Source organism: Phasianus colchicus, chromosome 8 (assembly GCF_987193195.1).
Source record: "Phasianus colchicus chromosome 8, bPhaCol1.hap1.1, whole genome shotgun sequence".
NCBI classification, from domain to species: domain Eukaryota; kingdom Metazoa; phylum Chordata; class Aves; order Galliformes; family Phasianidae; genus Phasianus; species Phasianus colchicus.
This window is the reverse complement of record NC_143443.1, coordinates 28299551-28324762: the sequence shown is the minus strand read 5'-3', so window position 1 is coordinate 28324762 and position 25212 is coordinate 28299551. Positions and strand designations below refer to the sequence as shown.

The window sequence follows — 25212 nt, the reverse complement described above, 5'->3', positions numbered from 1 at the left end:
GATTGGCCTGTCTTTCATGCATCTTTCAAAAAAGAAATGCTGTGATTTCCTTTGAAAAGGAAAAAGAATGATTGAGTGGTTATGAAAATAAGACACGTTGTGTTCTTTTTGTTTTAAAATGTAAATACCTCTCTTTTTTCCCCCTTTTATACATTGTTAACAGATTTTTCCATATGAAATACTCATGGTGACCAACAGAGGGCGAAATAAAATACTAAAAGATGTAGACAGAACCAGGCTGGAGGTAAGAGAAGCAAGTTCCTAAATGCTTTTTCCTGCTGAAGTTGTTTGTTGTTGCACACTTGAAAGCTCAAGCACTAACGCGTGGGTCCTTGTTAGACTAACAAGATTTCTCAGCATTAAATAGTGAAGAAAGAGTCAGATGGGGAGGAAACAGCAGCTTCTCAGCAAGTGGTGCCAGGCCAGGAGTCACACATCCCTGAGCAGGAATGCCTCTGTCTCCCTGCTCCTGGGCAGAGCTGTTCACAACCCCCTTATTTTTCAAGCAATTATTTTCATACTTGCAAATTGGTAAAAAGACCAAAATTGGTCAAGCGTTTCACAGTCATAGGACCCATGTTAGAATGGGGCAAAGCTTTGTCTGGGCTTGGATCATTCCTTAGTGAAGTGTCAGTACCAGCCACCTTTGAGAATCCAAAGTCTAACTTTCTCTGATTCATTGTTAAGTGTTAGAGTGACTCATTATGCAAAAACGTGAGGATTTAAATCTCTACTAACAAATACCAAGTTGTCTACCAATCTGTGGATTACATGTAAGCAGCCCAATGAAATTTCTTGGTTGGGGATGTTTAGGTTACTTCTAGTTAATTAATCTTGTGGAGATGCATGAAAGAAGGCAGAAGAACTCGGGTAAGTACCCACTGATTTACATTTTTTGATAGCTATCGTGTATCTACCTAATAAAATTCAAGGTGGTGTTATGTTAATACCAGAAAGAGGGACTTCCTCTGTCCAGTGCACTCTAGGGCAGAGCAATAAGAGAGGTAACTCACACAAGCCATGTTTCAGTTGTTGTAGAGAAATGTGCTGGGCAGTTAGGCTGGCCAGCCGTCTGTCTTCTCCAAGTTTGCAGTGTAGCACGTTCAACCTGCAGCCCTTCAACGGAGCTCACCTAAAACCCAGAGCCTGCATGTCTGTGTGTGAATACAGATGACTAGCTAAAGCCTGGAGAGGGGCATGCAAGTGCTATTTCTTTTCTGTTATCTATCACAGCAGGTTGGGTAACTTCAGGCAACCTGTTTATTCTGTCTTGCTCATTCATCAACTGAAATAGTTCTTCTGATCCCCTTTGGAACCTTTCAGGTGATGTTACAAACAGCAAAATGTTATTGGTGCACTGAGAATCCAGGTTCATTACGACTTGGATACGTGTTTTGGTATTTCATCAAGCTTCTATCACTAGATCTTGCAGTGGCATCTAGAGTGACATGAATTCCCTTAAGGCACTCCTGTCTCCTATTGCATCTCTTTCAGCTTTGACTGACCATTGCCTTTTCTTCCCCCCCTCTTTTTTTTTCTTTTTTTAAAGCGTCACTTAGCACCTGAAGTTTTCCAAGAGATATTTGGCATGACGATACAGGAGTTTGACAAGTTACCTCTCTGGAGACGCAACGACATGAAGAAAAAAGCAAAACTCTTTTAATCTCCCTTTAAACAAACATCTAAAAATGACGCGTAGGATGTTGTATCATACAATCCAAACTATTTGGAAGCATCCACTTACCCACCAAAAAGGGAAAATCGCATAGTGGCACCTCTGCACACAGCAATTGAACAAGATGAACCTTTGCCCTCCTGCAACACAGGGAGAAAATATCTGGGCTCAGAAACAAGAGTGATAATTTTCAGAGGTGTCGGCCTTTTACATGGTAATATACAAGATAGGAAACTTTTCTTCTCCCTCAATGATATTCCCTTTACTTCTCTCCATAACAAGATGGAACTTTATTGCTAGAGCCAGGAAGTGCCCTTAGGATGCCTTGTAGACTAATGTAGTTGTAACCACTCCAAGAACTGGAAAAGAAATATATATATATATAATATATATATATGAATGTGTGTTTGTGTGCGCGCACATGTATTTATATCTACTCATCTGTGTATGTATGTGTATATATGTGTATATATGGAGAGAAAGACAGATACTCCATAGTGAAGGAGAAGCCCTTTGTAACACATCCATATGGTCACGTCCAGTCTTTCACACAACTGTTTCTTCACTGGCAGTCTTTTGAAACTGCATCTTTGTGTGATACTATCTGCAAAGGTGGGCACTTTGCTCACCTACATGCATACCAGTTGAATTCTCAGAAAGCGGACTCCTTGTACTTGTATATATTTGCTAGGATATAGGAAGCGAGTTGCTGTGTCTGTTGTAGGTCTTCCCTCTTCCACACTTTCTGCTTGAATTAATAAGGCTGAAGCTTAACCAGTCAAATAATGTAGGATCACCTAAGTAATGGGAATGATGGAGAAGAGTCGGTTTTCTTGTAATTTAGTCCAAGAGATGGGTGGGTGAAGGTGGGAATGATAGAGTGAGAAAATGCTTTTTTAAGTGTGCCCTGGTTCACACCCAGAGATTTTGGACAGACTCCTTTCTAGTAATTAATTACTAGGTACAGCTCCTTAGACTGCAGTGGATTTTACATCAGCAGGGAAGATGGTTCTCTGCAAGCCAACATAAATTTTCATCCCTCTTTAGGAGGAATGTTTATGAATTAAAAGGTACCACCAAGGTGCCATGCTCTGCCAATAGAGGCTTTTTGATTAAATTGCAGTTGCTGTTGTCAATATGGCACAGTGCATGGGGCCAAGCATCCCTTTTTAGTTAAAGTAGTTTTTCACTTCTGCTTGGAAAAGAAGGTGCAGCATCTTTTTTTTTTCCTCTCTTGAAGCTTCAAAGCTCCAGCCTTGGTTATTTTTATTTCCCTTTGTGCCTGACTTGGTTTATGAAGACAGAGAAATCATGCAAGGTGGTTTCTGAGCTGCATTGAACCTTTTATTGCTTTCAGTCTTCTTCCACTATATTGCAGCTTGAAAAATAACTGCCTATATATATATATATATCTTAACTGCTTCTGGGCAGGTCCTATACAGAGGAGGACACGAGCACCAAAGTAACTGAATGAATGCATTATGGCTGCAGCATCAGCTTTTTCTCTTCCTTGATGCTTAACTGCCAATGCAAACTGCACTAATGACCATCTCCTAGGATCGGAGAAAGTCATTTAGGTTCTGTGTCTGTCAAAGAATATCAAGGTTTCATTCTTAATGCAGAAACTTTTGGCACTGGAGACATCAGAACCTTTGTATTTTCTGTTACATTAGACATTAGAGTTAAAATCTGGAAGCCAGGAAGAGGAAACAGTCCCATGTAGTTGTGAGGTTCACTATCACTGTGTTGAGTTCTCTATGTCACCAAATGGCATTTCACCATGAAATGTGCAGGACAGCCCATATCCTGCCCCATCTTTGCTGGCATTAGGTAGTCCTGTTAGAGCAGATCACTGTAGTTCATGTGCTCCGTGCTCTGGAGCTAAGTGAATGGTGAGGCCAAGGGGCGTGCTTGAGAATGTTCTCACATGCAGAGCTGGCAGCATTGTCCCCACTGAACACAGGTCCCCCCTGAACACTGTGCCACACAGTTGGTTGTGGTTTAGCTCTCTGGACTTCACTGAGATTACAGCAAGGATCAGTTCAACATTTTTTACTTCGTTTTTCAGAACAAGCATCTGAAATGGCTTTGGAGGAACACTGAGAAGCAAATGGGAGCTAGGGGCACTGGCAGTTAGAGATGCATTTTTGAGTGATTGCTGAAACTTCATCCATGCAATGGAAGGACAGCAGCATTTTACAGTCACAAGCTTTGTGAGCACTAGTCTCCAAAATTCAGTGTATGTTACCTGCAAATTATGTCTTTATGTTGAGAAGAACACTTGGATTTGATCATTTAAAGTATTGAAATTCTCTAAATTTTACCAATCCATATCCTATAGGTGATGCTGTGCTGCTGCCACCCAAACACAGTGGGTTTGTAGGTATCTCAAGTCACCTTGACAGCAGACCTTTCTGTTATGAAGACTGCTGTCACAGATGTGAGCTGCCAGCCCTCAGCTTTAGGTTTGTTGAACAGTGTATGTGAATATCCTACCCAGTCATTTCAGAGATGACTAACCAGGTTGTCTTCTCTCTCTCCTCAAAAAAAAAAAAAAGAGAAAAAAAGAACCCATTCCTCCAGCCTTTGAAAAATGACAAGATAATTTGAGTCTGCCTTATCAGGTGAGAATTTAAAGTTGCAGCATGGGTAGGAATGAAGAGAAGCCAGCTTAGATGCTGCAGATACAATTAATCTCCTAACTGGATTTTTGGGCTGGCACTGGTTCATACCTTGCTGGTATGGAGCACAGTCAGTCCACTGCTTTATTTCTGATTGAGACTATGAGGGTTTTCTGAGCGTTAGTATCATGCTTATGCTCAATTCCTGTTAACTATCCCAGCCACCTAGAAGCAAATGCACCCTGAGACATTTCACACCCTGAATACACTGCAGCAGCCAGTATGTGTTTCTGCAGTGAGCTCTTAGCAGTTGTCACTGCAGCACTTTCTCAACTTTAATCTGCTCTTCCTACCTAATAAAAAGGGGGATACAGCCCCGGGGAGAATTGTCTTTGTAATCAGTGAATCATTTTCCTAGTATCAATCCAGTAGTGTATTGTTTGTTGGGCAGCTCTGCACTGTTGGATGATTCTTTGTAATTCCCCTCTCAATGTTCCCTTGTGGCTGATAAATTTGAATACTGTAATCTAACATAGAGCTTTGTAACTAGACTTTAAATTATTCAGTAAATATTTAAGTGTGTAAGAATATGCCTTAAGTACACACTCAAGTTCTTCTGTCTCCTGAAAAACATCTGAGCTTCTGATGAAGTCCTATCAAACAGTGCTGCTGCAGTGTCTCTGCTGAGAGGACTGAAAACTGACTATGGCTTGTTTTTTTCCCCTTCTGCTTTAAGAATGATAAGCAAAGACCTGTAAAAATAGGTGTGCAGGATGGAATTACGAAATAACCATACACGTGTGCAAAACTGAATTATATACACATGCAACTGAAATGCTGTGCGAGAAGATAACCTGGAATTTCCAACTAGTTGTGTTGAATAGGCAGCCATAAGTCTGTAATGAAGGCTGTCACTTACAGATACCTTGTTCTGTGATGTATGGAGTGTGCAGGGGGCAAGGTCACTTTCCCACTTAAGAAAGCAGATTTAGATATTACTAACCTGTCCACTATTTCTCAGTGAAATTACATGATTTATTGTGGCCTCTTTTTAGGAAGCTGAATGTTAGCATCTCAACTCTGACAGTGTCCCATCCCAAGCTTGCTAAACTTTCTACACAACTGGAAGAGTAAGTTCTTGTGAAGCTCACTCACAGAACTTCATGATTTTGTTCTTTGTTACCATTTCATGCTGGTGTCATTTAGGAGACATTTTAGTGGCATAACTCTCAGAAACATATTTTTGTTTTCAGTTTGGTTAGTAGCCTTTCATTAAACATAGTTTGTGATGCATCATGCACATAGCTGCAGTGTGCTGTGAAAGGTTAGACTAGGAAAACAGGAAGTTTCCTAATAGCTGCATGTGGAGGCAAGAGAGCTCTGTGGTTCCAGTAATGCTATTAGTCCTGTCAAGACAGATGTCATCTCACCTTACCAACTTGTCTGGTCCCAAGTCTGTCTGGGCCTAGCACTGAAGTGCTCAAGCTCTTCCCTTGCTGCAATTAGTCTGAAACTAGACGTGTTTTGAAATGAAATCTCTTTCTGTAAGCCATTGCTGCTCCGGGAGTATCACTGCCATGTCAGGTAGTATCAGTGCATGGAGATGTCTTCCTCCAGAACTTCATACAGGTGGAATAACTGTAGAATCATAGAATATCCCAAGTTGGAAGGGATCCACAAGGATAAGCAGCAGGTCAAGGCTGGTGGTCCTTCCACTGCACTCTGCACTGGTGAGATGTCACCTGGAATACTGTATCCAGATGTGGAGTCCTCAGTACAGGAAAGACATGGACCTGTTGGAGCACATCTAGAGGAGGGCCATAAAGTGATCCAAGGGATGAAACACCTCCCCTGCAAGGACAGGCTGAGAGAGCTGGAACTGTCTCTGGAGAGGCCTGGGAGCAGCCTTTCAGTATCTAAAGCGGGGCTGTAAGAAAGGAGGGGACAGACTCTTTAGCAGGGTCTGTTGTGATAGGATAAGGGTTTCAAACTAAAAGAGGGGAGGTTTAGATTGGCTATTTGGAAGAAGTTTTTTACAGTAAGGGTGGTGAAGCACTGGAACAGGTTGCCCAGGGAGGTGGTGGATCCACATCCCTGGAGACATTTCAGGTGAGGCTGGACCAGGCACTGAGCACCTGATTGAGATGTAGTATTGCTGTTCATTGCAGAGAATTTAGACCAGATGACCTTTAAAGGTCCCTTCCAACTCAAACAAGTCTGATTGCATGATCGTCTGGTCCAAGCTTGGTTGCTCCAGAGTTTGCTGGAGTGTTTAGCAGACTTAGAAGAAATGCATGTCAGTTTGTGTTACCTATTTCAGACTGTGGAGAAGTCAAGTTTGGAGCACCTGTAGATTATGAGCATCTTTGCTCAAGTCAATGATAATAACAATGCATAAAACATGGAGGAAGCAAGAAAATCTGCTGATCTGTGCTGAAATGCCAGTCATTCCCCAGCAGACTCTTGAGGCTTGGTCCCACAACTCCCTTTTACCTTTGCTTAGGCCCAGGTCATGGTCCAGTTCTTTGCCAAGACATCTGCTGGAGTCCAGCATAGTCTTGAGTGTAGACATGGAAGGAGTGATCTTGCCAACACATGATTTTACACCACTGCTATGGAATGAAGAGCCTTTCTCTTAGTGTAGAAACACTCTTATCGCTGTGGGTCGCAGGACCGTTCTTGCTGGTGAGTTTTTCTTCTGACTTCTCCCACACAACTGTTTTGTGCTTGATAAAGTAGAAAACAAAAAATCAGTTACGATGCAAAGATGCTGAGATTTTAGTCAGGCAACTCTGCTGGCAGGAGCTATGTGATGCTGGCAGTTGGCATAGAGGGAATAAGTGTTATTAATTTTAATGTGAGCATCAGTGCAGGAAGTGGGAATCTAATTGGCCATTAATGTTGTTTGCCCGTATGCAAAATAAATTATTTGTTGCCCAAAGGGCTTCTAACAGGGAAATAGATTTCTGCTAATGATTTCCTTAAAAATGCTTGTCCATGTGAAGAGGTGCTCCTTCCACGTGCACCGTGATCTTTCTATTGAGGTAAAAAGAAATGACTGAAGGCAAGCAGTAACCTGGTATGCCAGAAATCACTATAGTTAATGTGAGTGCTTCTCCCAGGACTTGTAAAGCTGAGGCCCATAGCACCTTGCTCCTAGGCATTAGGAAATGAAGTGTAGAAAGTCTTGAAGAAGCAGAAGCAAATCCCAGCGGTGCCTTACCGGGCTGTGCCTGGCTCCCTTGGGTCCCCCAAGTGCAAACACACTGCAGTCAGTGGACTGTCTTACTGATGTCTGCACATTTGGGAGCAGGCAGGCTCTTTTCATCTGTCGAGACCAGAAGAGTCTCACAGTATCACCATTGGGTCTGTCATGTCCAGGCAGTGCGACTAGGTCATTGCTGATAACTCTTCCTGTAAGAGGGCCTTACAGCTGGGACTTTTTTTTTAAGCTTTGGAAACTGAAACTAATTTTTTTCAGAGGTATATTTTATTTTTTAAAAGTAGATTTTGGTGATAGGATTTTTTTCTTTTTAATTTTTTCTTTTCTCCTCCCTCTGCATGTCACAAACCAGCGTTCCAGGGAGGTGTCCCTGTGTTTCCCACTCATCTGTGAGACAGCTCTCTCTGAGTCTCTCTGTAAAAATGAGTCAATGTCTTGTAAGTCTGCTTGTATGCATAATGAACAGTTGAGCTGGGTTGCTGTTCTGTACAATTAGTGTTTCAACTGTCATACTGCAAACAGCACATACTGCACTCCTGTGCCACTGTAATCTGCATCACTGTTGTACTCAAGTCAATGAATAAAGTTTGAAGCTTTATTCTTAATTGCTGGGTTCATGTAGTCTCATTTATTTGTGTTGTTTTTTTTTTCTTTCATCTTGCAGAGCTGTATCACAGTCTCCTTAGAAAACAGGTTGTGCTCTCAGGAAGGATGCAGGTGAGACATAAATGTCCAGACCAAAGCAGATGAGCAAAATTGCATGGCTTCAGTAAACAGTTGACCAAACGTTCTAGAATGGACACAAGCTTCTGGTAACTATATTACTAAAATATCTATTCTGCAAACCACATAGGAGTGTTAATGCTGTGTGGTTAGCTGGTGGTTTAGAAGGACCATTACAGCAAGATCGGGTAGGTGATTCTGTTACATTATCTTCAAAGTGTAAATAGCTTCCTTTCTCTACCTTTGTGAGCTCAGCTAGAATTTTAGTCCCTGATATGATGTTTCCATGTATTAGCATTTTAAATTAGGCGTTTGCCTAACTACTGTTTACATCTGCCCAGCCTTGTGCTGTGTATAGAAGACAGGGGAAGGTGCCATTACAAGAAATGGGGCCATAAAACATCTCCAAGTGCACTGTATGGCCATGTGTCCAGCAGACCCTGGCAGCAGCAGCAGGGTTGGGCACACCCACGGCCTAAGAAGAGGGAAGTGTTAAGGGGCTTTGTTCATTAGTACACACAGATATGCCCTGGGAAAGGAGCCACGCATACACAGCTCTGGTAGACGACCTGCTGTACATCTCCACTGAATTAGCATGAGCCTCCTGCAGTTATGGGACCTGGAGCAACCAAAGCTGGAGCCTCATTAGGACTGGCCTTTGGGCTTGTTTGTTAAAGGGGATGGGGTGTGCGGTGATGTTACTATTTGAAGTTAAGCCATTGGGAATCAATCCTAAAAAAACTGAGAGTGGGAAAGAATCGTGTTCCAGGCCATCGATGTCTGAGTGCAGCCCTCAGTTCAGGAGGAGGATCACCGGGTGGTTTGGATTGGAAGGGACCATAAAGAACATTCATACCATGGGGAGGAACACCTCCCACCAGATCAGGCTGCCCTGGACCCCAGCCAGCCTGGCCTTGAGAAGTGATGGGGCATCCACAGCTTCTCTGAGCAACATGTACTTGTAGGATCTGTCCTCTCTCAACCACAGAGAAGAAAAAAAAAAACAAAAAACAAATCTCCTTTTCTATTTACTCATGAAAAATCCACTTCCCAGCTCTCAGCTCCTTCCTTGTAGGAGCAGTTACCGTCTGGTGCCAGCCCTGGGACATCTCTGGCCAGCCAGGCCATGGAGGTCCCCACCAGCAGCCCCCAGCTTAAGTCCTAGGTTTCTCTTTTCCTTTCTTTCTCTTTTATATTTTGTTAGAACATTTTTCCCTGCTCCCCTCCTCCCCACAAATAATGTTAGGTTTATGACCCCTGAGTAATAGCTGAGGAATGCACTGCATCCTACAGCATCCCAAGGCATCTGGCAATGGGAATCTTCACAGCATGTCAAAAACACACAGATAATAACACTGTAAATAGCTCAGATCAAAACAAGTCAAATGTCAGTGCTAATTTGCTGTCAAGTATATAGTCCAAGACCACTTCCTCACGCACAAAGAGAAACCCAGTTTCTGAGTGTGGCTTGCTCTGCTGTCACAGAAGCTCTCTCCCCAACTCAGAATGAACAAGAGCAGTTGGGTTTTTTCCCTCGCTGTTTTTCTGTAGCTTTTGTGTTGTCTGCTGCTGAGTCTTGAGGCTGGGAAATGAAACTTCAATCTCGCCTGCCATTTTTCTATTGTAAGAAAGGACTCTTGGGAAAGATATTTACTGTTTTCTATGGCTCAGTCAGAGGGCGAGAGAGGAAAGTTGTTCCCATTACAAAGCATTTTTTCACATAGGCTTACTTTTATTTTCTAAGGACTTGGAGATTAAAGAGCCAGCAGCACTGGAACAGGAAGCTCACTGTACGTCCAAAGGTCAGGTGGGTCTCAGACAGCCACGGTTTCCAGTTCTCTTTTATATACACACTGCAGATTGAAATGTACGTCCCAGGCTGGATGTAGCCATGGTAGTGACGGGGGCCCATGAGCTGGGGGGGAAAGGAGGAGTGAGGCAGTGCAGGGCAGCCCCTCCTCTGGCTGCAGTTTCACAAGCTTAGGACTGGGCTGCTCAGCCGGCCCAAGGTGTTCCCACGCCCTCGCAGCTCCTTCCTGCCATCAGATATGTCAGCAGGACTGTTTGTGGGTCGCTTTCCATGACATGCAGGAACTGATCCTGCTTAGAAAAACATTTATTTTATTTGTTCTATGCTTTTTTTAATTTTTTTTTTTTAATGGAGTCTGTTCCCTGCTTTAACAAACGCAGTCGCCTCACCAAACAGTTGTGCTGGCACAAAAAATAGGGTTAGGCACAAGTGGGTAGTGTGGTATGAGAGTGTTAGAGCACAGTACTTCGAGCACAGGGACAATGTGTGTGCTGTATCCTGAAATCAGTGTCAGAGGGCAGGTGAGGGTCCTCCCTTAGCTCTGCAGCCCATTGGCAAGTTCACACTTTCTACTACTAAGCAGTCATTAAGAAAGGTACCATCGTTTCCAAGATCTTTGAGGTTTGCTACCGGACTTGGATGTATTTGCAAAGCCAGGAGCATTTCACCTGCTGACCCAGGTGAGCGAGGGAAGCAAGGCTAAATAGACTAAAAGCAACAATGTCTTGAATCCTCTGGAGGATTCAAGACTATATCACAAGAGTAAGCCATGGGCAAATTGGCACTGTTTGGAGAACCATGGTCCTAATGCATTATCCTGTTTTCTGGCTGCTGCTGGAGACCAGGACTGTGTTCCAGTGCAAGGGGATTTAGTTCCCTTGTCTATTTTTTCCGTTTTGATATGCATCCCCATCTTGTGACTGGACATCAAGTCAGGAGATGTAAGTTCAGTGCTTGTAGCTTTCTGAACTTGCACAAGTCACTGACATTTTCTAGGCTTCAGGTTTCCCTTATAATCTCTGTAATCTGTTTTTGCCAAAGAGAGCCACGATGCAGCCCAGGACTCAATCCAGTCTGCAAGGCAGGTTAACCCCAGCCAGGGCTTTTGATTGAATGGTGCATCAGCAAGTGTGGCCAGAAGCTGTTGCTTACTTCTTCCATTTACCTTGTTAGACTCCAGTCAGTGTGGGGACAATGGAAGCAGGGTCTGTGGGACAGCAGGCTGAGGCTCACATCGTACATGTTAATGTAGAAAGCTCTGAATATTGTGCATTGTCCTTGCATTACTATCTCTGCAAGGGGCTTTGCTGAAGTAGAATCTCCATCCTGTCACATTGGGTTATGACAACATTAAGAAGGGTGTAGGGGTGGAAGGAGGAAGGGTTGAGCTCTGAGCCCCATACAGTCTGTGCTGGATTAGCATTCAGGCCAGAAGATGAGACAGGGCCTCTGCTCAGCATGCTTGCCTTGATGGGTGTCACATTGTCTTTGCCAAAACTGGATGGTGCTGCTGAGGCAGGTGCTCTCCTCTGACAAGGTGGTCTCTGCAGAGTAGAGCTCTTCTTACTGAAAATCCTGCTTTCCATAATTTTAAGAGTGAGGGACTGAATGCAAATTAACATTGCATCCTGGGGCAACACAGTGAGGAAACACCAGAGGGCAAATCAGGTCTGGCAGGAGCAGACTGACTTGCAGGCTGCCTGTTGGAGGTTGGCATACCATGCCTGGGAGTAGATCCATTACTCATTATCCCATTATTCAGGATATCCCAGCCCCCATGGCACCAGGTTCTAGGGAGGACCATTGGTTGTAGAACCAATTTTCTGGGTGAGCCCACTCAAGCTGCCAGAAGTGGTGCCCTACCTTGGCTGGCTCTTCTGGATGTCGGATACGTACTGCAGAAGAAATAAAATGCAGCTGACTCCATTCAAGGAATTCATTGACACTGATGCTTTGAGGTCTTTATGTGAACCGAAGGGATTGCTGTGAAACAGGAGACAAGCTAATAATAAAAACAGGTTTTACAATGAATGAACTGCTGCTGAGAAATGCCTACTTTACAGCCTTGATGCCATGCTGATGTTAAATGACTGCCAGGAGCAAACTCTGCGGTATCTCAGTTAGCTCTTACCCTAATTACCGTTTACACAGAAGTCCCAGCTAGATGAATGAGGATTGCAGTATAAAAGACTTTTAAGTAAGATTTATTGATATGACTACATGAATAATTCTCCTAGCAATGATGCATTTAAGAGTACAGATACTGGGGAAGGAGGGAAGCCAGATATTCAGAATCATCTGAAAGCGCATGTTTTATTTTTATGTTGTGGCTTTTGCTGTTTTTCCTACATCACCACATCCCCGGGGAAAAAAAAAAAAATTGAATCCCCTTGCTGGCCAGGCTTTTGGAAAAAAAAATTAAGTGAATGTCAACTTCATTGGAGCCAACAAATGCCACCTCGTGAACATGATCTGCAGTTGTGTTCAGGCAGTCTTGAGTGCACCACTGCAATGCTCTGACTTTGCTACCAACACTTGGCATTCAGGTTTGGTTTTTCCATGGCTGAGTAATTGTTCTGCTTCCTGAAAAGTGCATTTGCACTCCTCCTCCCCCAAGAGCAATGCCAGCACAGAATCCAGGAGAGCTCTGAGAGTTCCAGTGACAATGGTATGACTGGGGGAGGCCTCGCTGCCACATGATGGGCACAAAACCTCGGTCAGGTTATCTCACCGAGGGACTGAACTAAACCATAACATACCAAAGGCACTTGAAGCATGACTGTTCGTTAAGATTTCTGGAGTTCTTCTTGGAGATGGGAAGCCATTACTGCTCGTCACCACTCTTCAGTGCTGGAGGTGCTGCGTGCAGACATATGCAGGTATTTCAAGCAACCTTCCTTGCTGTTTGAGCTGTGGTAGCTCACTTTCCATGAAGCAGTAACAACCACAGTGTTTGGTGGATAGCCAGTGAGAAACACAGTGACAGATGTGCTGCAAAGAGGCAATGAGAAAAAATCTCTTGCTGTACTTTCTGTACTGAGAATTGCCCATAAGCAGAAACCTCATCCTGTAGCAGAACCTACATGTCTCCTCGCTGTGTCATCTTCTACCGCACACTGCTGTGACCTAGAAGGGTGGCTGCAGATCTGTGCTCCCTGGGGAAGGGCAGTGAGGGCCTGGAAAACTGGGACATCATGGGACACTGCTCCTACCAGTTGTATATGGGGTGATGTGCACCATCGCCTGTGGGGCAGCCTGTGGCCACCCCCGTGGCCTGTGCCCCTGATCCACTCTCAGTATCATCCTCCCCCCCCTTCCAAAAAATCCATTTCTGGGCACCTGGCCTGCAGTGTGAAACAGCCTTTGTGCGATATTTTGTCAGCTACAAATAATTGAAAAAGGGCTACATAAAGTCCTAATTGTGCCACAGAACAGGCTCTTCAGTCATCCATCTTCCTATTAAACTTGCGAATTTCAGCTCCTCAGCCCTGTCAGAGTTATTTTCCCCTTCCCCTCCTTCTTCTTTTAAGCTTCTATTTATATTCTCTCAGTTGTCTCTGCCAGAAGATCTCATGTGGATACATTAGGCCTTTTCAAAAGGAAAGTTGGATTACAGCGATTTTTCTCCCCGTAGGACACAACAGCTTCATCCTTCATAACAGAGCAATACACTATAACTTCATTATGGATGGCATGAAGCTAGCCTATTTAAACAGAATGCTTAATGATAGTCGGGAAGGCAGCAGAAATTCAATTCCACTGGTCTACGTGGGAAAAGGGAAACTGCGCTTTTGGTATTTACTGAGGCTGACTTCTTGGCTCTTAATTCAAGTCCCTTTTCTTTGGAAAAAAAAAAGAAAAAAACCTAAGATTCCACTGGCACAGGTGAGATCTGCTACCTGGTGGTTGCTTACACTTTGTCAGGTTGTGCAACAGACATAAACTAATGTTAACAGCTGACCTGTTGTCTGGGTATTGGACTCCTCCATAGTGCCTGACCAGCCCTGGAACAACTTGCAGCATGTTGATGCTCTCCTGCAGGGACTGCGGGTTCTAGGCTTCTTCCTTCTCCACTTCAGCAGCGCTGACCTCCAGAGTGTGTCCTGCTTGTTGACTTTGGCTGGGTGAAAGTGCCTTAGGCTAAGGAGACGGACTGAAGAAAACCTCATTTGGGGAAAATGCCAGAATAAACAGCCTTCCGTGAGCCTACAGTTGACATCAGACCACAAATTGTGGTGATGATGGGGGAGGCTTAAGAAAAATCCCAGCAAAAATGTAGCAAGATGTAGAAATTAGTGTTTTCCTATATTTTGAAAAAACCAAGTAAGTTTTGGTGGTGCCAAACGATGCTAAAAGGTCACCCCTGTCGAGTTGAGTCCTTCACTGACAGCTTGAGAGTCCACACATTATTTGTGTACTTGGGAGAGACTGCTCCACATTGGTTTACCAGTAAAATCCATATGCGTGGTTGAAGTTTCTAATATTTGAAAGCCATGATATCTCATCCCCTCAGAAACTAAGATAGTGGCTAATTATGTATCAGGAATCTGTATCAGAAACTTTTAGAAAGCTTATAGACATGTTGCATGGTGACTGTGAGCATTATGTGCTGAAATGCACTGTATTGATCCCCAGCAAGGCTGGCTGGTAGGAGCATCCCCATATGGAGTTTGGAGGGGAAAATAGTGTTTTTTTACTTCTTTTACTGGTATTTAACACTGAAAAAGGAAAGCTGACAGCTTCCCTGGAGGCAAACAAGGGTCTGCAAAGGAAAATAGTATAAGGAAGGAATGGCTCTGGGATGGACAAGTGCCCAAGCTGTTGAGTACACTGTCCAGCCAGCATGTCTCGCACTTGAGCTAGAAGTTAGGTGCTGTGTCTGTCAAGGGAGAGAAAGTCATCCATGCTCTCTGTGATTTGTTCTGGAAGCAGTTTGGACTCAACAACTGCAAAGGAAATGTCAGAGAATAGGAAGCCAAGAGAAGCTCGTCAAAAAGACATCTGGTCCTGCTGTCCTTAATGGGAAATCCCCCCTTGCTCCAGCCACTCTTCCCAGCCACGCTCTTTTGAAACAGTTAATGTCTGAGAGAATCCAAAACATCGCTGGAATGTATCAGCCACAAAGCTTTTGTATATCCAAGCAGCTGAACAACTCTGATTTTGTTTCTGTTAGGGCTGATTTTCTTGCCTTTCATTGAGGTGAACATCAGAAATGGCTGGAGAGAAGACAGTAGAGTGACAGCAGTGTAAGGCTGGTTTAAGCTGGGGGAGGATTTGACCATCTCTTTTATGGCCAGAATCATGAAGCACTTCATAGGGAAGCAAGATGACTTCAGAAGGGTCACCCACAGACAGGATGGTTGCAGGCCTTCTGAAATGAGGAGTTTGTGTCCTGTTCTCCAGCAGCATACTCCTATTTCACCAAATGGGTTTGCTTGCAACCACCACACTATCCCAGCAAGGAGCCATCTGCCTCCCTGCTTCTTCTAGCCTTTTCCTCACTGGGTGAGCCCTTCCAAGCACCCAGTGCTTCCCTGGAAGCAAGGACAGCTCTGATCTGCTGAAAGCACCCATAAATGTTGCCTCTGGAGAAAGATGCTCCTGAGAGTGTAAGCAGGGTTCTTAGCACAGCTCTGCAGTAAAGTCGCATGGCAATGACATTTACTGCAGCTGGTCTCACGTGGGAGGTATTTGATTGGAGGGCCTTTGATTGTATCAGTCAGGATAATGTGCTGTGCAGGTCTGCATTTGGGAGAAAAACAAAAACGTTTAGTGTCACCTATGAATAGAGGATTGGGATTGTGCTTCTGCACAAAATATTTAGCAAATCTTAGAGTTTGCTTAAGCTTCTGTAAGTGTACTTGATTACTTCTGTGTTCCACAGCCAGCTGAATTGTGAAAATGAGTCTGCAAGGCCAGAAAGGCAAAACCTATGTGGTACACCAAGACTAATTTGAGACAGAGGTGTTGTCACAGCCACTGAGAGCCACAGCAGAGTACCTAAGCAAAAACTCAAACAGGATGATCTTGGCCCTTAAGGCTTGTCACAAATAAGTAATTGCTAATACTAATTATAACTAATAACCATCACTAATAACAAGGGGGAAAAAAGCAAGAAATACATGGGTATGCACGTAGGTGGCTGTCACTTTATTGATTCCAAGAAGCTCCAGTGTGAAAACCAGCACGCAAGTGTGTGCACTAGCTGGGCAGAGTAGCAAATGTCAGGATGTCAGCACCCACACTGGGAATATTGGCTCCTTGTGTACATTTCCCAATTTTATTAAACCCTTGAAGCAGCTGTGGAATGTCAGTGACTTCATCACAGCCAGGAGAGGGGCGACAGGGACTAGCAGGGCTGTAAGGGCTCAGGGGCCCGAAGACAGGAATCCTGGGTATCTGCTGCCTTGATGTTTCACATCATCTTTAATTAGTTTGTTTAACTGTTATTATCCTTCATTATGCTTGCTGAGTTCAGAATGAGTACCCACCTGCTTGGAGACACGGGCACGCCTCAGGAGTTTGCCAGCTCAGGGCAGCAGAGCTGGGTTTTGAAAACTGCAGTTAGTTTTAAGATGTCAGTGTGGGGACAAGTCAAACCTAACTGAAACTTCTCTAGAGCTGGAAGATTTCTACTGGAAGTGTCCATGTATGTTGCCTGTTGTAACTTTGAGCCATGGAATGGCCTGGGTTGGAAGGCACCTTACACCTTCCTGCTGTGGGCAGCAAAGCCACCCATCAGGTCTGACTGCCCAGGGCCCACCCTGCCTGGCCCTGAGCACCTCCAGGGATGGGGCACCCACAGCTCTGGGCCTCATCATCCTCATTGGAAAGAATTTCTTACTAATACCTAATCTAAATCTAAATGAGAAGACCTCATTGTGTCCTTCCAGTACTTGAGGGGAGCTTATATGCAGGAGGGGGAATGACTTTTATACAGTCTGACAGTGACAGAACAACGGGGAATGGCTATGAACTAAAAGAGGGGAGATTTAAGTTAGACGTTAGCAAGACGTTCTTTACTCAGAGGCAGTGAGGCACTGGCAGTGCTGCCCATAGAGCTGGGGGTGCCCCATTCCTGGGGGTGCTCAGGTTGGGTGGGGCTCTGGGTGCTGATCTGGTGGGAGGCACCCAACCCATGGCAGGGGTGGGACATCTTTGGAGATGCTTCCAACCTAAGCCATGCTATGATTCTATGACCTCAGGGACACCTCGCTGGGAGAGCTGCTCCGTGCAGGAGGCAGCCCCTGCCAGGGAGCCTCGGCAAAGCTACCGGAAAGCAGGGCAACGGACTCAGTGCCTCGGGGCTACAACAGGGGACTGTCCCAGGGACGGGGGTACCCGGCTGCTCCATCTCGTCACGGAGAGCTCCGGGGGCGCGCCGCTCTCCTGGGACAACGCGGAGCAGCCCCCGGCCGGGCCCGGCTGCCGCTCTCCGCTCCCCACTCCCCACCCCGGAGCCGCGGGGCGGGGCGGGGCGGGGCGGCCCGGGCCGGGATCCGGTGCCGGCGGCGGGCAGGCGGTGAGCGGCACGGAGCGCAGCGCGGAGGGCAGCGCCGTGTCCCGGAGCGCCGGGGAGCCCCCGGCCGCGGCCCCTATGGAGAAGTATAAAGGTGAGGAGGCGCCGCGCGTGTCCGTGTCCGCTGCTGCTCGTGGGGAGCGGCGTTAGAGGGGAAGGATCTCGGGTGGGGGACTCGGATCGCTGTGCCCGCGAGTGGAAAACCGCGGTGGGGATGGAAAACCGCGAGTGGGGCCGGGCGGTGCGAGCTGCGAGTCGAACCCGTTTTGCTGTCCGAAAGCTTTGCCGAGGTCCGTCTGCTGCAGCCTGCTCGCTGCCTCCCCGCGCTGCGATGCTCGAGCTGAGCACCGGGAAGGGCTGCGGGCGGCTCTCGGAAAGTTCCCCGCTTTGGGAGCCGCCGGAGAGCCCCGCACTCGGGTGCGCTCGGCCATTTCGGCCGCTGCTGCTCGTGATAACCTTCCCGGGGGGAGCGGAGCCGGCGGTGGGACCCGCTGTGGGTAAACAGGGCTCTGCCGAAACCGCCGCCCTCCTCGGGACGCCTGGAGGTGTGAGAGGGGAACTTGGAACTCGGCACACGTGTGCCTGCCTGACCCATTTGCGTTTGTTTTCCTCCAGTTGGCGAGTTGTGGTTGAAACTCAGCAGATGCATTCAATTCGTATCCCTTTTCCTCTAATCCATCTTCAGCGGGGCTTCACATAATATCAAGGTATCGCGCTGGCAGAAATTAATCTCTGTTTTCTGCCTGTGCTGCACGAGCCCTGCAGCACCCTGACACAGCCAGCACTGTACCTCCTGTTGCATTTTGGCTCCTGCTTACAATCGATGCTTTACAAACCCGATAAGCACAACAGCAGCGTGCTGCTGGAGTGACGTTCAAGATGATATTACAAGTCAAATATTGTGCAGGGTTTTTTGTTTTCTTGTTGGTTTTTTTTTTTTTTTTTTTAATTCTGGCAGGGTCTGCACAGTTCCATTCAGTTCCAGCAGCAGAGCAATAGATTCATTAAGATTCAGCTATGTTTTGTATGTTGTCTTATTTAAATATGCACACTGCTCCTTCAGAGCAGCAGGGATGTGTTCTGCACATGTGGAATGAATAGCAAGTGCTGTGATGGTGGGGGCTTGCCAGTGCTTTTGTGCCAATGGGAGCGAGTGTGTGTGTGGGGGAGCCAGCCCAGCATTAACCGAGGGTGCAGAGGGAAACGGCCGTGAGGGTGGGAGCTGCTGGCAGTGCAGAGGGCGCACGTGAGGCAGGGCACTGAGGAGCAGGTAGAGAGAGCAATGAGAGGCAGTTAGTGAGCACAGGGAGAGCTGCGTGTGCTGGTGGGGATGGATGGATGGATGGGAGCTTTGCTTGTGCCAGTGGCTGGACAGAGTTCTCATGCAGGGAAATGTTATGATGCTGGAGATGGGTGGAGGCAAAGGGCACTGTTAGGCAACAGAGTGGTGTTTAGGGAGGATGATTTTGACTCTAAGGCCCTTTTTATTACTTGGAAATGAAGGTTGCAATCATCAGCAGACAGCAGTGCTGTTTTCCTTAAGTACAGGCAGGGCTCCCAGCTGGCACGCAGGTGTCCCTGCTGCTTCAGAGGGTGACACACCACAGGAATCCAGTTGGGCAGACGTGTGGGGCCAGATGGGTGCGAGCTGCGGCTGGCGGCCCGTGGGGTGGCACCAGGAAGGGCTCAGGTGGTAAAAACCTTCCTGAGAGCTACATTCATTATCCAGCCCATGCCAATAGGGGTGTGGGGACAGCTGCACAGGGGAGTTCCTTGGCACTTGTTATGTCTTAGCAGGAGCCAATTGGTGCTGTAGATAAGGATTAAAGGGGTGACTTGGTAGGAAGATGAGGTGTTTGCTTGCTAGTTATTGTGACTGGACTGGGAGGAGATCTGGGTGTGGGCCTGTTTGGGATTTTGTGCACGTGTTCTTTTTAACAAGTTCTTGAAAATACACAGAGATACGACTGGGATTAAACTGTGAAGCAGAGAGGATGATGATAGGAGCCATGATAATGGACTGAGGCCCTCTAGAAAACTCAGTTAATCAGAGTTCAAATTGAAATGATTCAAGTGAGCATGATCCACGCTCCATACAAACGTGTTTTCTCCTTAGCTGAGCACCAACACAGCTGTTGTGCTCAGCTAATTGTCCCGGTGCATCAGGCAGCTGGAGAAAATGGGGTGGTGAGGGCCCTGTACCAACCCCAACATGGTGCTCAGCTGCTGGGCTCAGTCCCCTTTGATTAATGTCCTGAGTAACTCCTTGAGTGACTGACCTCAGTGGGTTTTGGAGAAGGAAGCAAGCACAGGAGTCATTTGTTCAGCAGGGATTTAGGAGATGAAACCTATTTCTGGGACAGAAACCGCAGCCTGTCTCAGTGATACATCTGCTGTGCCCTTCCAGCCAAGCCATCCCACGCACCATCACTGTGCCAGTGTCATATTTCTGTCTCAGAGATGGGCAGAGGGTGCAGTACCCTTCAGTCCTGCTGCTCTGGTGTCTGTGTGGTGTTTATTTCCTGCGTGGGGCAGCTCTCACCCCTTCACACACCTTCCCTGCTCCAGCTGCGTGCATGGGATCCATGTGAATGAGTTCTTTGTGCTCCAATCGCTTTCACTGAGTGCCCACAGCACAGGGAGGGCCTGTACAAAAGTGCTGCTGCTTCTTGGAGCATGGCTCCAGCTCCAGATCTCAGGACCCAAACCCCAAGCTCCCCTGCATGTGGGTGTAGCATTCCTCCTAGTCATCCTACCTGGCTCAGAGGAGTCACTGTCCCTGGGAGGCTTATAGAAAATGCAAAGATATGGCACTGAATGATGTTGCTTAGTGGGCATGATGGTGACAGGTTGACAATTGAACTTGATGTTGTTAGTGGTCTTTTTCAATCTCAATTATTCTAAATCAAGTATGCTGAGTCTTGAGAGCTTCCTACTTCCAAATGATCTGCTGTGCCCTCTAAAGGGCAGCAGCCAACCAAGGCAGGGAAGTGCATCTTCAGGCACCAGCCATCAGAGAGCCCAGAGCTGTAGGGGATGTTTCTAAGGAGCAAAACTCAGCTGTGATTAATAACGATGCAGAGCATGAGCACCTGGGCCATAGGCAATGCTCCCTGAAGCACAGGACCAGTGCCTAAAAGTGAACTGGGTCACTGCAGTCCCAGGGCCAGTCTGATGGGCTGTGTGCTGGTGTTTACTGGTGGTGGCAGGTGAGTCACCACTGCTCTGCTCCCAGGTCAGCAGACAGGACGTGTGTTGTGGTCTGCCTGCGCAGCTTGTGGGTGTCTGGTCTGTGTTGACCCCAGGATGCTGTTGGTGCCAGCCCTGCTCCTTGCTGGGCTGAAGTGAAATAAAGGCTGGTGCTGCACCTGTGGGGCAATTCGTAAACATTCAGCTTCAGCCCTGCACCAACCTCAAAAAGCAAGGGGTGGGGCTAAAAGGCACTGAGAGCAGCTGCTCTGGTGGTGGAGGCACAAGTGGGGCAGTTCCTATGGGCACTTTGGCTCTGTCAGTGGGGACTCTGGTCTCAAATCCAAAATGTGCAGGTCAACATGCATTAGCATGCTAATTTTTTTTTCCTGTTTTTTCTTCTCTCTCCACTGACCTATTGACTTTTTTTGTGGGCAGAATTCCATAGAAAGCGCATCTGAGGATGGTTTGATGTATGGCAACATTGTCTTCGGTTATAAACAGCTCTGTCTGGAAGTAAATATCTCAGAAATATAGGATCAGGCTGAGACTCCCACATAATGCATGTGTTTGCCGCTTGTGATTTAATAGAAGCCAGTATGTCCCCTCCTTGGGTGGACTGTGCTCTGTCTTGCACAAAAATTTTTCTACTGTCTTTTCTCCCCCCTCTTTCATTTGGATCTGCTTAGGATGAAAGCAGTACAAGGCTTACAATAAGCCTGGGAAGCAGAGACCCACCAGCCCCAGCTGGCAGCCCAGCCTGTGGGCTTCCTTCTGCGTGCAGGAATTCAAACCTTCCCCTGAGATTGTGGGAGCAGCCACTGCCCCCAGCATGGGGTGCTGCAAGTTGTTCTCCTCTTGCTCTTGTGACTTGGGATTAAAAATATCCTTAGACTCTCCATCTCACTAATAATTAATGGCTCTGGGCTTTTCAGAATCAGCACAAAGTTTGGAGAGTAGAGGTAGGCTGCTCAGCAGCCTGGATGCTCTCAGGAGCTGTTGGCTTTTTTGGCAGCAGTGCTTTGAGCAAGGTGGGTCCAAGCTAGGAGCGTGTTGCAGTTTGTGCTTGGGCTGTGGCTCCAGCCCTTCTCATGTGGATTAGGCTTGATGGGGAGTGAGGGTACAACCTCCTTCCTGGGGCTGATCTACTGGAGGCAGTTGTAAGGGGAAGTGTGTGCACAGGTCCCCATGGGCTGAGGTAAGGTATCTGCGTGCACATCTCCGATCCAGAATGGCTCTGCAGATCACATCATTGTTATTTATTACTGAAAAGCTTGAGAGCTATTAAGGCTTGGGAAGAAAGAGCTGGCTCACACAGAATGTGAGTTACACAAGGGTTTTGCAATGTCACTCGTGAGCTGAACAACTCTCCACAAATGTGCTTGAAACGTGGAGCTTCCTTGTGCTGAGGAATGCAACAGAGCCAGCTGCAGCCCCACCGGCTTCCAGTAGCATCCATTTGTCATTTGCTGGAGCAAGGCAGTGCGTGTGTTCAGTCAGCATGGTGCCAAACAGCTCTGACTTCCAGTGGTCCCACTGTGTGTGAGTGGAAATCAGCAGTAACGCAGGGATGCTCTTTGGAAATGGGTGCATGATCACAATGGTTATAGTTGGTCACCACATGCAGCTGTGAAAGTGTGCAAGTGCAAAAATGTGGGCTGCAGAAGTGGCAATGTGGTAATGCCAAGCTGTGGCAGGGCTTTTGACAGCTGGGGACCATCTGTCCCCTCCATCAGCTGCTCCATCCCTGCAGTTTGGCTGAGGAGCATGTCCTGTCTCCTCTGCTTAAATCTGGTGTTTTCAAGGATATTTTGTGTTTTATCACAGCCTCTAAAAATGTGCCTGCTCATCTTGAATGGTGGAGACTTCTGCTGCTTTTACTGTTGTATTTCTCAGGCCTCTCCATTGCCCTGGGGTATACAGAATCAGAGAGAGAGCTGAGGTTGTGATGTACTGTTCCACATCTGCTATAGGATTGTCTGATCTTGGCAGCTGATGAGGTATGAGCAGCCCCATGTGATAACTGTTCAGGCTCATTGGGCTCCACCTATACAGCAGCTGGGCTGTCACCTTGTTGCCATCAGCCAGCTAGGGATGGGCTGCAGCATCCTCCTCACCTCACTTCAGAAGCACAAGCTGCAGTGTGGATCCCACCCAACTGTGTGTGACCTGCGGGATCTGGGGTTCCCCCATCTCAAAGCTCCCCACTTCCCTAAGCAGCAGTCAGAGTGCAGTGCTGGTGATGCTCAGCCCCCACAATCCCCCGTCTGCATGCACAGCTTTTTGGCCAACGAGGAGCTGTGCTGTTGCAGGGTGAGGACTGTGTGGGATATGAGCCTGCTGAAAAGACACACCCCAGGTATCCTAAGAGGCATACAGCAGATGTGCACTCACCTGAACGCAAAACCAAAAGGTCACATTTCTTCTCGCCAATGCAAAACAGAAGTCAGCTACTGTACCACTTAGCAAAGCGATGCTGGTAGATGATTTACTCTTCAATTAAGCACGGTATTGTTTTATATAAACACAGGTTCTCATTGCTGCTTCAACTTTATCCCATCTCCTCTTTCCAGTCATGTTACAGGACACATGCACAGCATCTTTCAATTCTTGAGCGGTGCTGGCTGATGATGTTACCAGTTCCCTAGGTGCTACACCAGTTAGATCTGCTGCTGCAGCTTTGAAACCGTTCCCCTGGTGAGAAAACTGCTGAAAGGAATTATTGCCTTGTTGGTGCAGGTTGCCTCAATGTGCTGTCACTGATCTGAGCATCCATAAATGTATCAGTGCTTGCAAGCGTGGCTTGGCTTGTGTTTAAATCTGTTTGAGCCATAGAGACTAGTTCTAGGAAAGTTCCCCAGATCCTGTAAATCAGTCTTGAAGTGTGTTTCTTATGCTAAGCTTCACTCCTGATTTCTGGATTTTTGAATTGTAATTCTGCCTCTGATCCTGATCTGCAGATATTGAGGTGCTGTTAATGCAGTCTGTCATCTGAGCTCTTAGGTCGTGGCAACTAGTCCAAGCTTCAGCACAGCAGGGTCTTGATTTAATCACCTGTATATGCCAGAATCCCTATCAAATCTATCTAAATGGATTACCCTGTGTGATACTGGCAGTGTCTCCTGGCAGCGTGTGAAGTGGAGCAGAGCTGGGTGAGGATGCAGTTGCTTCAAGGCTGTGTCTATTAGCACTTTGTGCTAGATAACTTCAGTGTGCATGGTTTGCAGCTTGAGCTGCTCAAGCAGATGCTCTCTTTGAGTGCGGAAGAGGTCTATTTCTGGAAATTGAAGTGGGAGTTGGTGGGATGGGGGGAAGCAAAATGGCAATTGAAAGTTGTACATTATAGACCTGAATTCCCATGTCTGGCTGAGAAGAGAAACAAATGCTTTCTCGACCCGGGATGCCTCAGCATTCCCAACAGCAGGATGATTTATTTGTAGTTATGATAGCTTTCCAAGCTTCTAAGCAAAAAGAGCAGCAGCAGTTATGTTGTAGTGCTGTGGCTGAGTGCAGTGGGCTCCAGGCAGTGCCCAGCCTGAAAAACTGGTGCTGTGGGAAGAGAAAGTGAGTATGGCTGTGGTTTGGGCACCTCTAGTCCTGGGGCAGCCTCCATAGGTTTGCCTCTGGCTGAAACCCTGCGTTAAACAGCATGGACTTGAACTTCTGTGTTTGCTGGCTACGTCAGCCTTCCTTCAATTCTTTGGCTTGAATAATGACATCCCCCTTTGGTTCTGTATGTGCTATTTGCTTCCAGTGTCATTCCAGTTGTGATGATTCTTTTGTTCTCGTGCTGATCACCTACCAATGTCACCAGTATTTGAAAGCCTGGGGGCAAACAGGAGCACAGCCACATGGAGCACAGAGAGGTGCTTCTGAGTGAGGACTTTGAGACCAGATACAGGGTGTCCCATTAATGCTGAGCATGCAATGAGATGGGTATTGCTGTCATTAATGTAGGCAGTTCTGTCTCTCTGTGAAACTGAGTGTTACTACAGAGCTGTATGAAATCTGTCGGCTGCTGTGTGCCACTTCCAGATTGCATGTTCTTACTTCTGTCAGATATTTCGTGTCTCTGTGACAGGTCTGTGAGAGCATGGTACTCCAATGCTCTCTTTTAAGGTATCCTTCTAATGTTTAATTCTGGTCAGACAGCCTCCCACCGTCACTCTTCATTAGCTGCAAAACCTTCTTGGTTTGCTTTTGTTCCCATACTGGATGGAGGTTTTTGTTGGAAATGCTCTGTTTTCAGCATATGTTCCTGTTTTTCCTGACAAACATGAATGTCTGTTGGCCCACATCTAGAGGAGGTGGGAAATGCCAAATTCATTCCTTGTGTCCCTCCAGCGCAGCTGATGGATGGACCGCAAGGGTCAGATTGGATCTGAGGTTTAGATTGGGCTTACTGAAAGTTTAACCAGTTATTATTGATAGGTTACTTTACTGATTGCACCA

General features: G+C 46.6%; 2 protein-coding genes across 11 annotated transcripts in view; both read left to right on the top strand.

Annotated features, from left to right (window-relative positions):
- The window catches only part of ABLIM1 (actin binding LIM protein 1), a 175255-nt gene extending 167131 nt beyond the window's left edge, over positions 1-8124 (top strand). Inside the window, exons 25-26 of the mRNA XM_090145541.1 lie at positions 164-244; positions 1550-8124. Coding sequence (XP_090001667.1) covers positions 164-244; positions 1550-1663 — 195 coding nt within the window. The 3' untranslated portion in view covers positions 1664-8124. The remainder of the gene's footprint in view (positions 1-163; positions 245-1549) is intronic.
- A 9420-nt stretch (positions 8125-17544) lies between these two features.
- AFAP1L2 (actin filament associated protein 1 like 2) overlaps positions 17545-25212 on the top strand; it is a 55543-nt gene continuing 47875 nt past the window's right edge. For all 10 annotated transcript variants that reach the window (XM_031597443.2, XM_090145527.1, XM_090145526.1 and 7 more), the window contains exon 1: positions 17545-17665. In XM_031597443.2, the coding sequence (XP_031453303.2) occupies positions 17650-17665 (16 nt within the window). In that variant the 5' untranslated portion in view covers positions 17545-17649. The remainder of the gene's footprint in view (positions 17666-25212) is intronic.